General features: G+C 41.2%; 1 protein-coding gene across 9 annotated transcripts in view; it reads left to right on the top strand.

Moving 5' to 3' along the window:
- Window positions 1–13,730, top strand: part of PAM (peptidylglycine alpha-amidating monooxygenase) — a 263,686-nt gene that overhangs the window by 178,908 nt on the left and 71,048 nt on the right. For all 9 annotated transcript variants that reach the window (XM_019532420.1, XM_019532427.1, XM_019532419.1 and 6 more), the window contains exons 8-11: window positions 8,564–8,612; window positions 9,570–9,637; window positions 11,522–11,602; window positions 11,754–11,830. In XM_019532420.1, coding sequence (XP_019387965.1) covers window positions 8,564–8,612; window positions 9,570–9,637; window positions 11,522–11,602; window positions 11,754–11,830 — 275 coding nt within the window. The remainder of the gene's footprint in view (window positions 1–8,563; window positions 8,613–9,569; window positions 9,638–11,521; window positions 11,603–11,753; window positions 11,831–13,730) is intronic.

Here is a 13,730-nt window from a genome sequence, read left to right on the forward strand (position 1 = left end):
TCCGGCTCCCCACATATCTGAAAAAGGACTTTTTGTTGTCCTTGATGCTGTTGCAGAAGGATAAGAACATATGGATGACATGGCCTCCACTTCTCTTCCCCCATTTGTCAAAATATATTTTGCCTTATATTCATATTTTAAGGAAAAGGACCTATGTGTATGAAAGATACACTTAAGGATCGCTGACATTTTTTCCAAGTCAAAAGTGTCTGGAGAAGTATAGCAAAGTGTCATGCTGCTCAGCCAACGTAATGCCCTTTCATGGCTGTATACAGAGTAGCTGAAGTAATACTAACCAGACATTTTGGTATGAGGGCATTGGGTAAGGTATGATGGACTGATGTTCCCTATGACTATGCCAAGATCCATGGCTTTGGAGGTGAGATCCGTTGGAGTATTTGGCTGCATGGAGCTGAAGATCCAACATTCCTCCTTTTTTGCAGCTGTCCATACCTTCACTTCCAGCATATTTTATGTTCTCCATAATGTGTGAATTTATTTATTGTAACATTGCTTTGTCTCGATTGTTAATAGGGGGGTGGGTGAGAGGTTGTTGGAATTTGTGTAGTCAGCATTGTAGAAGCCTTATAAATACCATGGACAGATGTGTTTTGTTAGTGGGCCTGTGACTTGTGAGTCTTCTGCTATTTTTCCCTTAAAAACATGGAAACTATAGAAGTTATATTTGACTGTTTCTTGTGTGTGGTTTTTGATAGAAGTATAATGAGAGAAATTCCCAGCTTCATACAAAGATATGCACACATGACACATCGCAGTAACGGTTGACTTGTTGAAACTTTCATCACATTTGCAGACTTTCCGTACATCTCTGAGTTCTCAAAACATGCAGTCATGTGTTTTTGATGGTAAAGATTTTGTGTGATCCTACTTGGAAGTAATTGTAACGTCACGTTCATCATGGAATTCCATACTTTGCATATCAGTGATTTCTATGTGAAGTCTGTTCCAGTTCCAGTGGAAAAAACAATTGTTTTTTTAACTCTCAACCTTGAAAACAGTCTGCAGGCTAGAGTCAATCCAAGTTTTCCTTTCCACATGTCACCATGACTTAAAATGTTCTGCAACCCATATTACTCTCTTGTCAGTAGCTATGCACATTCACTGTCAAAGCTGCTTAGGGTAGATGTAACTGATTTACAAATAAGTAGACATTTCTGTTAATTCACATGAAGAAATAAAATCCAATTAACATTTTCATACCCATATTGAGTCAGCACAGCTAAGAGGAATTTAAATAATAAAAACAGGATTGCAATTTTATGTATAAAACATGCTGCTCTGAATTCATGTAGGGATGAGATCTGTTGAGCAAGAAGGTATCTTGTATGCATTCTCATTTTTGTTCAGAGTATAACTATTTGGCTAAAAAATATTCATTGATGTGATACAGAGGAAATGGATATAAAGCATTTGATCAAAAATACAAATCCTAAAGGATTTGTGCTTGCTGTGTTCCAGATGCAAGGCAAAGACTCTTATTTCATAAGTTAGTCTTTCGTTAATGGAGCACCTAATGTAAATGAGACTTAAAATATCTAAAAATGGAAACACAGATCCTGTTATGAATAACATTGAAGCAAATTAGAACAGCAAGACCCCAATTTCTGCCACTCCTAGTATCATGTCCAGCATCAGCTGATGTGCTTCCCAAGGTGCCAACACTAAAGTAGTCCAACAAAGGGAATATTTTGGTGTTTTTCAAAGTGAAACATTCCTTTTCAGAGCTTGGACCCCATAAAAATTGTCTGCCTTGTAGCAGCTTGGGGTTTGGGATGCCAACTGCTTGCAAGCTCCTAACTTGTAGGCAGCATACCTACAAGATAATTTCCTCGAGATAATATCTAGGGCAGAGGTCCCCTGTTCCATGGCAGTTTTCCAGGTAAGCTTCTGGGGAACTTGGAAGCCCTTGCTCTAAGGTAGCCTCTTAGAGCAAGCTCCTGCAGAGCTGAGCTCTCAGGAAGGCAGCTTGCAGATCAGCTGGCAGGAGACCAGGCAGGTTTCACTGGAAATGTTGTCAAAACACATAATCATGGAGTGTTTTAGTTTCAGTGAACTGACATTTTCTGAAGGCTGCACCTTCTATTTGAAAATTTCTCACCTTCTCTAGTACTTAGTAGTAAGTTTCTCTTGAAAATCTGGGGTGAAATATAAAACGCAGCACGCAAAAGCTCTCTTTACCCAATTGAGCACATGTTGGGGGTACAGCACTTAAGCCACATGGAGGCATTATGTTTCTACCAAGAGAATCGCCACACTCCTGGTAGAAGCTTAGTAGTGACCAAGCATTCAATCAGTTTCTCTGGGAATAAACATAATCAATTTCTCTAGAAAGAAACTCTCTTGCAAGAATGAATACTTCCATGCTTCTCTCCCAGTCTGGTCTGGGAGGGAAGGGGAGCAGTAGAGCAATGCTCTTTGCCTCTTCCCCAGACCAGGGACTGCCTGGTTTGGGGAATGGGCTGGGGGTTTTGCCTCTCTGTTCCTCCTGCTGCAGGCTTTGTCTTTGAGGCTAAAGATGGACATTACACATAAACCAGTTTAAGTGATCAGAAACTGGTTTAAACCTGTAACAGAACATAAGTTCAGTGCACATAAACCAGTTTCAAAATGGCTGAAACTGGTTTATTATAAACCTGGTAGAATGTAGTATCAAATGTAACTGATTTGGGTCAAATCAGTTTATGTAGTGTAGTGTCTGTCCCAGATCCCTTCCTGGTTTAGGTTAAACCTGAGTCCCTTAACATCCCAGATGCTTTACAGCCCTGAGCTGTGCTGTCCGCTCCAAAGAGCAGGGCTGGCCCCACACCTATATTCTCCTCTGGCAGAGACTGCAGGCACAGAAAGGTCTGCCTGGCTTCCCCCTTTCCCACCCCCTCCTTGCTGCTTGCTGGTCAAGCAGGGAACCTCCCTCCCATCTCCCACAGCATGGACCCCAGCTGGCATGTGGTATGCTAGCTAATGCTGAGAGGTGTGTGTATGTGTCTCCAATTTCACTGAGACAAAAGGAGACAGAACCAAGGCAGACAGGACAGTATCCACTTAAGGCTTTTTGGAGCTAATTAACAGGTCAGCTGGTAATGTCCCTCCTTCCTTTCTTCCTTGGAAAAAGCTGTTTAAAAAGACCTTTAAGAAGAAATTGAACTAATGAGAGAGGCTTTTGTTTTCTTGATGGGGTACTAAGTGCTCAGCTCTCTGGTGGCTCCCTTGCCTGGTAGGTTTGATGCAGACAGTATGAAGAAGCAGGGAGAGGAACATTGAAAAGCTCAGTATCATCAAAAGATGCATGCACTGCACACATACACCCCTTTGCCTCAGAGTGTTAGGCAGGTTCTGGGATCTGGCAACACTCCCACCCCATGAGCAGCAAGCAAAGCAAAGCCTGGGACAATACAGGCAGGTTGGGAGTTTACCGCCCCCGCCCAATCAGAAGGTCCTGCTGGCACCTAGCCATGCCATGCCACCCCCAGCCCTCTGCTTAGCACTGTGGAAGGGAAAGGAGGGCTGCTTTAGCACCCCCTGGCTTGTAGCCTAAGCCACTGTAAGCATGTGCCTTCATTTCTTCAGTTTAGATTGGATGTCTGTGCAGTCCAAACTAGTTCAACCTAAGCTGGTTAGATTAACCTGCAAAGATTGAGTCAATTCAGGCTCTTTTGAATGTCTGTCCCTAGCCTGAATGTTCTGCGTGGTGGGGGAGGGGTGATTCTTCTCCTGTGTGGCTTTTTAAACTGTGTGTCTTCTGCCCCACTGCTTTGCTTTGCTTTGCTTTGCTTTGTTTTGCCCTGCCATGGAGGACCAGCCACTCCCCACCAGGTCCCTAGACTGGGGGGACCTGTTCTGGAAACCAAGCAAGGGGCTTTGCCCTTCTACTCCAGTTCCACTGGGGCTCGGAGGATTGGAACAACTGCTGCTCTCCTTGCCTTCCCCAAACTGATCACCCATGTGAGGAGAGTGTGGAGAGCCAGGGAAAGGGAGCAGCTGAAGGTTGAATTCCTGTACTGATCCTTCCCCTTAGAAAGGTTTCTAGTGGTAGATATTTCTCAAAAATTTCCTCCACTAGAAATGTTCAAGTCCTTAGGTTTAACATTATCAGCACTTTAAATTACAAAACAAATATGTTTAAATTCAAAGCCTGTGTTGCATCTTAAAATGCACCATTTTTTGCCTGACAGAAGCAATCAACAAAAGCAAAAAATATAGCAGTAGATTTCCTTATCCACATACTGCATTCCAAAAGCCCTTTTGAAACATAATGATTAGAACAGTCTTCTTGTTTGATCTCTGTTGGAAACTTTGCATAGAGAATTAACTTTGAAAGAAACCTGTTTCTGTAGTGGATGACTGCATTTTCTTTCTCTGCCACAGGGCAAGTGGAAGCTAATAATATATTTGTCCTAGAGCAATGTGGATTTGCTATAGTGTTGAAATACAAAATGAAAGGAGCAAAGCTAGCCAGAGTGCAGGAGTAACCAGAGTGACAAACTGGAAAGATGATTTTAAAATTAAAGATTAAGATTAAAAATACATTATTATCCACACTGTTGCTAATCACGCTTGAAAACTGTCCATAACTATAAAACCATATCCAAAGCATCCTTTATGGAAGCAAATGTTTTCAATCTTGCTTATACAAGCCAACATTTGTGACAGTGCAGCTAGTGTTGTACAACTTCAAAATGTCTCCCTAGCATAAATTGAAACAAGGAGAAGGAAATAGACAAGTTGCCCCCTTTCTGCCCACTCCAACCTCAAATATCTGAATCTTTAAAAGGCAAAAGAATTGATGAAATAGTGAGTGAACTTGCAGTTTGTTGAAGAGAATGAGGCTTAGAGGAAAAATACATTCAATCCAGAAGTGCCTGTTTTTCTTTAGTTCTGCTTTTGTCCAGGGATCTGGTCTATCATGCTTTCTGATCCCTGACTTCCTTTGGGAAACTGCATTGGTTATCTTTGATTAATATATAACGCAGTTTTTAGCATGAAATATCTTCATCACTTTTCTTTCTTGTTTTCTTTCCTGTCCCCTTCTCTAGCCAGTGTTACTTGAATTTCTGTTTGTCTATTACTTTTTAACTCATTTACACTAGTTTTCAGTTTCCCTCTCCCTTTCCTCCCCCCACTCTTTTTCCCACACTAACATTAAATATTTAAAGTGAACCGAGATCTTTGAGAACTGACAACAAATCTTTCCTTCCATGTAGTTTCAAACATTTTAAGATATTAAAATCTTCAGAGAAAAACAGTTGGAATTTATTATTGAAGAAAATGAGTAAATAAAAAAGACTTATGTGATGAAGCGATCTGTCCTCATAATTTTGAAGGATATACATTCATTTTTTCTATAGAGTTTCCCTATTTACAGTATTGAAAGTAACTCATTGATTTGAATGAGTTTCCTACACAGTCATTCAGAACTTGCCCTCTTCTCAGTTGGTTATGGGCAAGAGCTTTTTTTTTTCAAGATTAAATGTTATCAAAGTGCAACATACTGGGTTTTAGTGCCTTTGAACTGGGTAGTATCTGTCTACTGGGAATTCTAAACTTTAAAAAATAAAAATACATGGCATTAAAGCAAAAGGTGTTTTAGGTAGGCATTGATGGCTAGAACATGGTATTTAAAGGTTTCCTTTTTGGAATTGGCTTATAGATAATAAAGATATGCATTAGAGCAATAGTCTAGGATGGCAGCAAGGGTTAATTGATTTCTAAAGGCCTGGCCACACAGTCACACAGTTTTCATAGAGTTTAAGACAGACAGAGTGTCTAACACAATGAAGCCAATGGATATACACATAACCTGGGAAATTATGGGCATATATCACACTGTTTCATAACATGAGATAAAGTGGCACCAACTCACAAGGCCCAAAAGTGAGACCCTGAGTTTTCCGGTTCTGGGGGAACAGACCAAATTAGGTGAAGGTCCAAAAAGCCCAAATTAGGATGTATGTGTGTGATGAACTTGTGATACAAAGGAGTATGCTGACAGGACAGAATATGGACAGTATGAGAACCACAGAGACCAATTGGCGATAAAAACAGATGAAGAGTCATCAGGCGAGGAAAAGAATACAAAAGGAGAGTAGGGGTTGTCAACCAGGGGTACATGTAAACCTGGGGGTACTTGGAAAGGAGCTAGGGGGTACATGCAGGCAGGCAGGGAAGGAGTGCCACCACCCACCACCCTGTGCTGCTGCCTCCCGGAAGCAGGGCTGGTGGGGGCAGCAGCTCCCTTCTGTGTACTGCATAGGCACCACCCAGTCAGCTGGGGAGGTGGGGAACTCGCATACAGTGGCCATCATCACCATCCACAACCCTACACTGCTGCCACTGCCACCCCCCGCTCTGCCAGAAGTTGAAAACCCTTGCTTTAGAGCAACTAAGGGTCCCTCCATCCCCAAGAGGGGTCCCTGAGAGGGGAACCCAAGGCACCATGGCCAGAGGGCTTACCACCAGCCCATTTCATCCATCCCACTGGGTGACCTCCAGTGGGATGGGTGAGATGACCTCGACCTCTGACATTCAAGAGAGAACCTCATAGTGTAGGTTGCATCCTGGCCAGATGTATCTTGACTCTGATGACAGCCCTAGGATTGGTAGCTATAGAATTGCTTGTATTATTCTTTTCTGTTATCACTGTGTATCAATACATTTGGGAAAGTCATGGTTAATCTGAGGGTTTTGGGTCCCCTCACAACAAGGCATCTGGGTCATAGATCCAGTGCCAACAGACGTGGTACTGAACATCTAATTTTTTGAAAAATGTAATAGTTCAAAATATATTTGTGAGATTATTCTTTAAAGTACACACACAAGATTTGCTTTCATTCATGATTTTGTATTTCTGTCCAAATAAAATGCAACTAAAATGTTTTATGTAATATGTTTCGTTATAAGTATATTATTTACACTGTCATTGGAAACAGATTTGTTTCTTCCATTCTCAACAGACATTATGTTTCTTAAATAAAGTTTTTCTTTGAGAAGTTAAGTGCCAAATCAATAGTTGTGTGTGTGTGCCTGTCTGTCTGTCTGTGTCAGTGTGATGAAGTCTTCATTTTCATTGTAAACCATGTATTTGGCTGTTTTCTAATAAGGGCTAAAGGTGACAGGTGCATCAGTTTTGTAGATTTCATTTGTGTATGTTTTGGAGACCTGCAAATATATTTGAATTCAAATGGACGTCTGAGTTTAGGAGGCTCTCCTGAAACCATGTCTAACCCACTGTAAGGGAACTGCAACGAGTTGCAGAATCCTTTCTACCTGAGGCCTTATTCTTCAGGGTAGTAGAGCGGGAATTTCATTTACATTGAAAAGAACTGCCTTTTTTTGTGGGTCATTATCTGAGTATTGTGCTGCTTTTGTTTCTGCTTCATCGCATTTCTTACTTCTAAGCCTTATTAGATGCTGCTTTCTGCACACTTGATGCACCTACAGTAAATATGTAGTTTTGATCATGCCTATCAGCAAATAAGATGAGGAAGCTCTCTCTTCAGTTGTTGTTTCTCTTATGCTTATCAAGGAGAGGGGGAGGGTTTAGTTGTTTTGTTGTTGTGTTTTTAAAGATGCAGTGCCAATTATTTACTATTTCATGTGTTTGCTTCAGAAATACAGGTTCCCCCAAAAGTTATTTCAAGACATAAAAAATATTCAGATACTGTAGTGAGCAAGATATGAAAACCCAGCAAGAATATTTTAGCAGATTTTTTCACTCGTCTAGCATTTCTTTTTTGTGCCTATGCAACTTTCCAGAAAAGTAATGTTATGATGAAACTCATGTTGATTCATTGTCCACCTATCACTATTGTCCACTTTATGGTTTACCTGAATGTTATTTAAATAAATAAATAATAAGCAGCAGGTAAAATATCTAGATCTACTTTTAAGTTTTGAAATTGACTAGATATCAAGCAAGCAGCTTTGTTGGTAAAATGTTAAGTTTTATTGGGTAGCTTGTGATTGTAAGAGGTTAATGGTTCTGGGCAAACTAAAATGTAAGTGGTTATGCACTTCTTGTACACAACTACTTTCCTCAAGTACAATATCTGAATGCAGATGCTGATTTTATGATGAGGGAATCTAACCATTCTGTCAGTAAATGCACTGTCAGTGGATAAAAAGTTGACATTTCTCTTCTGTAAATGTATTTATTTTCACTGATTTGTGTCATAAATTAGTCAAAAATGTGCTCTCCTCAAACAGAATTTCTATCTTTTTTTAATCTCTGCCAAAACATAAATGGTACCATTGACAATGTTTACTCTGCAGAATTTAGCTATATTTTTGCTTTAAAAATTAAGGTGAACAATATATTTTTTGAGTTTCTGCCTCTCTGAATAATAAATATTATATATTTACAGTGTATAGGACCACGATGTAAATGTAATTTCAACAAGCTTAAAGCATAAGACTAAGTGTAATATTCCTATCAAAAAGTATTATTTTTAACAACTTTTTTTCATCCACTTACTGAATTGTTGTTCAAATCACAATTCCTCCACTTTCAATTATTAACAGATAAAATGCTCTTTCATGTTTTGTTCAGATAACCACAAGGATTGTTCTGGCGTAACTTTACATCTGACACATCAGAAGTAAGTATGTTTGATGTTTCTTGGAGTTTATCCAAGTTTGATCTAGGGACCTGTATCTGTTGAGTGTTCTTACAGATTCTAGTTGGAAGAAGTCTTTATTTTTTTCAGAGGACCTGAAATTACAGAGAAGTAAGTGAACACTTAAACACAAGTTTTGAATAGCTTTTCAGTTTTAAAATAAAATGCACCAAAAACTTGCCTGTTAATAAGAATGTTTTTACATTATGAAACTTTCATATATCGTGCTACATATAGGGTCTGGGTACTTGATATGTAAATGCTACATGTTACATTGATGTAGAACACTGATGTAAATTACACTGGGACCCAAAGCATATAGGAGACTGGTTATCTCAAGGTAAATGCTATAGTAGGCTTTAGTATAACATCATTATACAGTTGCAGGGGAGCAAGTAATAACCTACATTAAGCAAAGGGTTAATACCCTGGAATAATGCACAATACCTGCTGTGGTGTAACTTACACCTATCTATTTTTACCATGGTTTCCCCAAGATGACTCTCCACCAAGTTTGAGTCCAGTTATGTTTGTACATGTCTAGGTTGTATGTCTACTTTTTTCACACAGATGTAAATGTTCATTTTCCTAGTGAAAACATGTTGCATCCAGCTTCATTCATCATAATAGTGACTATTATAATATTCTTTTGTAAGCACAGAATAGTGTTAGAAGTTTAGAAAAACGCAGACATCAAATAACTCTGTTTTTGTCTTATTGTGTAGTCCTTTATCAAAATTTGCCTTAAAAGTGGGGGAGAGACTCTAACATCTTGTTTCTCCAAATGGAAACCAATTTATAATAATAATTCAACACTTTAAAATTGGTACCCCAAGGGACCTTTCAAAAGAATAATGGATCATATAGCCTGCAGAGGGCTATTTTACAAATGAATTGTTGTGTAGGGCTTTTGAAGTAAATGTAGTTGTTATTTTTCAGGCAGCCTTTGATTGCTGGCATGTATCTTATGATGTCTGTGACTACTGTTATACCACCAGGAGAAAAAGGTGAGGAAAAACTGTAAAAGAATGACTATATTTTCACCTTCATGTTTGGGTGTTTTATTATAGAAGATAATTTAAAGAATCTTTTGAATTATTTTAAAAAAAAAGTATAGGTACAGGAGTTTATCTGAAACAAATATGGTATAAATAACTATACATTTAAATTTGTAGTAAATTTCTAGCAGACTAACTTCAGAGAGCCTAGCAATATTGGAGAGAAATTATCATCAATGAAATAGAAGCTGAAAGTTGTCTTAGATTTGATTTGTTTTAAAGATGAATAAGCAGGAGGCAACTCTGAAAGACTTTTCATTTATAATCAATTCATCCTTTCCCTTAAAGAAATATATAACATCTCTTGCCAAAATGGCCCACTACTTGTTTAAAAAAGTAGTGAGAGAGAGAAAAAACCCTTAGACTATATGTTCTCGTATATGTAAGGAAAAAATGTTTGTGATAGATATAGATCTATCCATATCTATCACAAACATTTATATATATACTAGCCAATTGCCCATCAAGAATGACCCGGGGGGAGCGGATGGGGACGGAGCCCCTCCCCCCACAGTCCAGGCCCATTCCCCCTTCCCTCCTGCTGCTTGGGGTTTGGGCCCACTCTCCCCCTCCCCCCACATTACCTTCTGTCCGCTCTGTTGCTGCCACCTCCAGGGACTTGCGGGGGCGGACAGACCCCAAGCAGCAGGAGGGAAGGGGGAGCAGGAAGGAATGGGTGCGAGCAGCGGTGGGAGCCGCCAACCCCCCCCCCCCCCCAACGAGTTGCGGCTCCATCCCACGTCCTGCCCCCTCCCTCACCATGGAGGGGGCATTGATCTGCCTACCCACTCCCCTTCCCTCCCCCCTCCCCTTCCACAACAATGGACTTTGCATGCAGCTGAAGCTGTATCAGAAATTGGATTGGTATTGGCCGATATGCCTTCTTAAAAATCGGCTGTCGGTATCAGCCCCCCAAAATCTCTATCAGTGCACTACTAGTCTTTTCTTAAAAGCTGTTATAACTCCAACCTGTGCAGCAGACTGATGTAGGAAGAGGTGGTTAGCTGCAGGATGCCCCTGAGAGAGTTTTGTGACGGGCTGCCAATCAAGGAAACCTTCTTTGTCCTGGGCACCCCAGCACTGGGAAAGCTGCTCCCTGATGCTGAGCTGTTAGCACACCCTTTAAAGTTCTGGGCCTATGAACAACAACTTCTTTGTTAAGGATCTCCCACTTTTGTTGCAGATCAGCCATTGTTTTCCTAAGGATGAATCCTATTAACATCTTGCATGCTACAATTTGTAGCAGGAAATGTGCATGTATCCTACAATTGTGACGTCTGGAGGGCGCCTTTGTCTACTCCTGAATCTGGCTTTAGCTCTTGAAAACTGCTGTATGATTAGATGATCTTTTAAAATATAATCTTCAGTGCTATCTTCTTTAAATTACTCTTAATTTACCAAGTAAGAAGAACATAGATAATCCCATTTGTCTCTCCTATCTACTGTTTTCCTGCTGTGCTCAGCACCATAACATAAAAGCAGATTTATAGTACTAGCACATTGAACTATGGCAGCATAGACTGTAAAACAGTTGCTGAGGTTCAGTTGAGAGAGAGATGAATATCAAGTGATTCTTGAAGTGACCTGTATACATATGCACACAAGTTTCTTTGTAAAAATCCTTCGATCAATTAGCATGGAAGCCCCTGTAGAAATTTAAGATACTACTAGCTATTGTGTTTTCAGAAATGTTTCTTTGTCTTTTGATAAAGATCCTGGTTTTTTATACAATTTCCTTATTGGTACGTTTCAGTGAAATACTAAAAAAAGTTACTCTTTTGGCTCAATAAGTAACATCTTTAAAATGTTGTATCCTTATTTATATCATAACAGTGGTTGATGCTGATATTGCCTGCCATTATAAAAGGTATCCAATGCACCTCTTTGCCTACAGAGTCCACACACACCGATTAGGTAAGAGTTTTATTACCTGTGTTGAGGTTTTAGCACCGTATTAGACCATCAGACATTATCTACAATGTCTGTTCTTTTTTGTTTGTTTTTTTCTTCTCCCTTCTAAATCGTTACATCTGATACTCATGAATTGGTTAATTCTTTGTTGTAGGAAAGGTAGTAAGCGGGTACAGAGTGAGAGATGGTCAGTGGACACTGATTGGCAGGCAGAGTCCTCAGCTACCACAGGTTGGTTTGCTTTGCTTTTTTTTAATTCAATTTTAATTATGGTCTGAAGCAGCTAGACTGAAACCTGTTGAATGTATTTCTGCTTTGTTACTGTGCTTATTCCTGTTTTACAAATACTTAGGTAATTCGATCCTGACTAGAACAAGAAATCAATTCTGTTTGATGAAAAATGTTAGAACCCCACAAAATCATTATAGTGCTCCATGTTACATACTTACAGTGTTTACATCAATACCAGAACTTGCAACCTGGTTGTAATTCTGCACCAAAAGTCTTCAGCCCCCCAGAGCAGCCAGCTACCTGCATTCCCTGTCACTGCAGATTCCTGCCCCCTCTGCGGTAAGAGAAATGCAGACATAGCATAGTAGCAAGTTCCACATTGAAGGGGATATCTGTGAAGAGGATGGCTGGTACTGTGCAGCTTTGTGCCACCATGTTTCCTCCATGTTGGATTGGACCTTCTTGGGCCAGATCCAGCCCGCGGGCCATAGGTTACCAACCCTTGCCATGCAGTATTGCAGTATTCTGCTATAAGACTTGCACATATAGATTGCAGACATATCATGCAAGGCAGCTTCATATTCTGGAACACTGCTTCTCTCCGTGTGATATCCTGGAATACCAGGAAGCAGTGCAGCAGCATCCATGAGGTGCCACGGGTGGACTAATTAGCACTGACTCTGATGTTTGTGCACTGGCTATTCTGTAGGGCTGTGTGAAGTGTTGCTGGATGTTTTGTTTCAAAGCTGTTTCAACATGTTTCAAGCTCAAAACAATGAAATCAAAATGAAACAAAGGGCTTCAAAACAGCTTTTAAATGAAACAAGGGCACTTCAAGTTTCGAAGCCAAGCTTACTTGGCTTCAACACTGGTCCCAGGCAGCAGAGCCAGCCTCCTCTCTTCCAGCACACAGATCTGGGGGCTCGCACCCCTGGGAGGAGTCCAGCACAGCCTGGCAGCCCTCCCGGGTGTTCAAGTCCCTGAAACTGCACCCAGGATGAGAGGAAGCTGCCTCTTCCACCTGGGACCGGTGCTGGGCACAGGCTGCACCCAACACCAGAGAGGATTGCTGCCTGACCCAAAGATTGCACCCCTGGGAGGAGTCCAGCACAGCCCAGCAGCTCTCCTGGGGGTGTGAGTCCCCGGCTCTACACCTTGGATGGGAGGAGGTTGACTCCTCCTGGGGCTGTGAGCCCCTGGATCTGTGTGCCAGATGAGAGGAGTCCCAGGCAGCGGCAGCAATCTTCTCCAGTACTGGGCGTGGACTGCAGCCAATGCTGGTCCCAGGCAGCAGCGGCAGCCTCTTCTCATCCAGTGCACAGATCCAAGGGTCCACACCCCTGGGGGGAGTCCAGCACAGCCCCGCAACCCTCCCAGGGGTACAGGCCTCCAGATCTGCACACCAGATGAAAGGAGGATGCCGCTGCCAGCAAGTGTCAGGAGTTGTGCATTGAAGAGTTTGAGGTGCAGGTTCCCAGAAACCTCTGCATCTATCTCCATGAAACTTAGCAGGCTTCATACCCTCAGAAGGGGCTACCATCCCTGCAATTGTCATCCAAATCAGGCAAGAAATTTCAAAGTTTTAGGCATTTTCATGATTCCCCATTATATCCTATGGATGAAACAGTGAAACAGTTTCGACTAAACAAAATGGGACAGTGCTTTGAAATGAAAGCACACCTGGACCACGGGTTAGTGAAAATTTAGTTAGGGAGCTTCTGGAGGGGTTGAATGTATTCAAGTCAGCCGGCCCAGATGATCTCCACCCTAGAGTTCTAAAGGAACTGGCCGAGGTCATTGCAAGTCCCCTGGCACAACTTTATGAGCACTTGTGGTGCTCTGGTGAGGTACCGGAGGACTGGAAGAGGGCCAACGTGGTCCCCATCTTCAAAAAAGGGAG

The sequence above is a fragment of the Crocodylus porosus genome, unplaced genomic scaffold (genome assembly GCF_001723895.1).
Source record: "Crocodylus porosus isolate Cpor-Errol unplaced genomic scaffold, CroPor_comp1, whole genome shotgun sequence".
Lineage (NCBI taxonomy): Eukaryota > Metazoa > Chordata > Crocodylia > Crocodylidae > Crocodylus > Crocodylus porosus.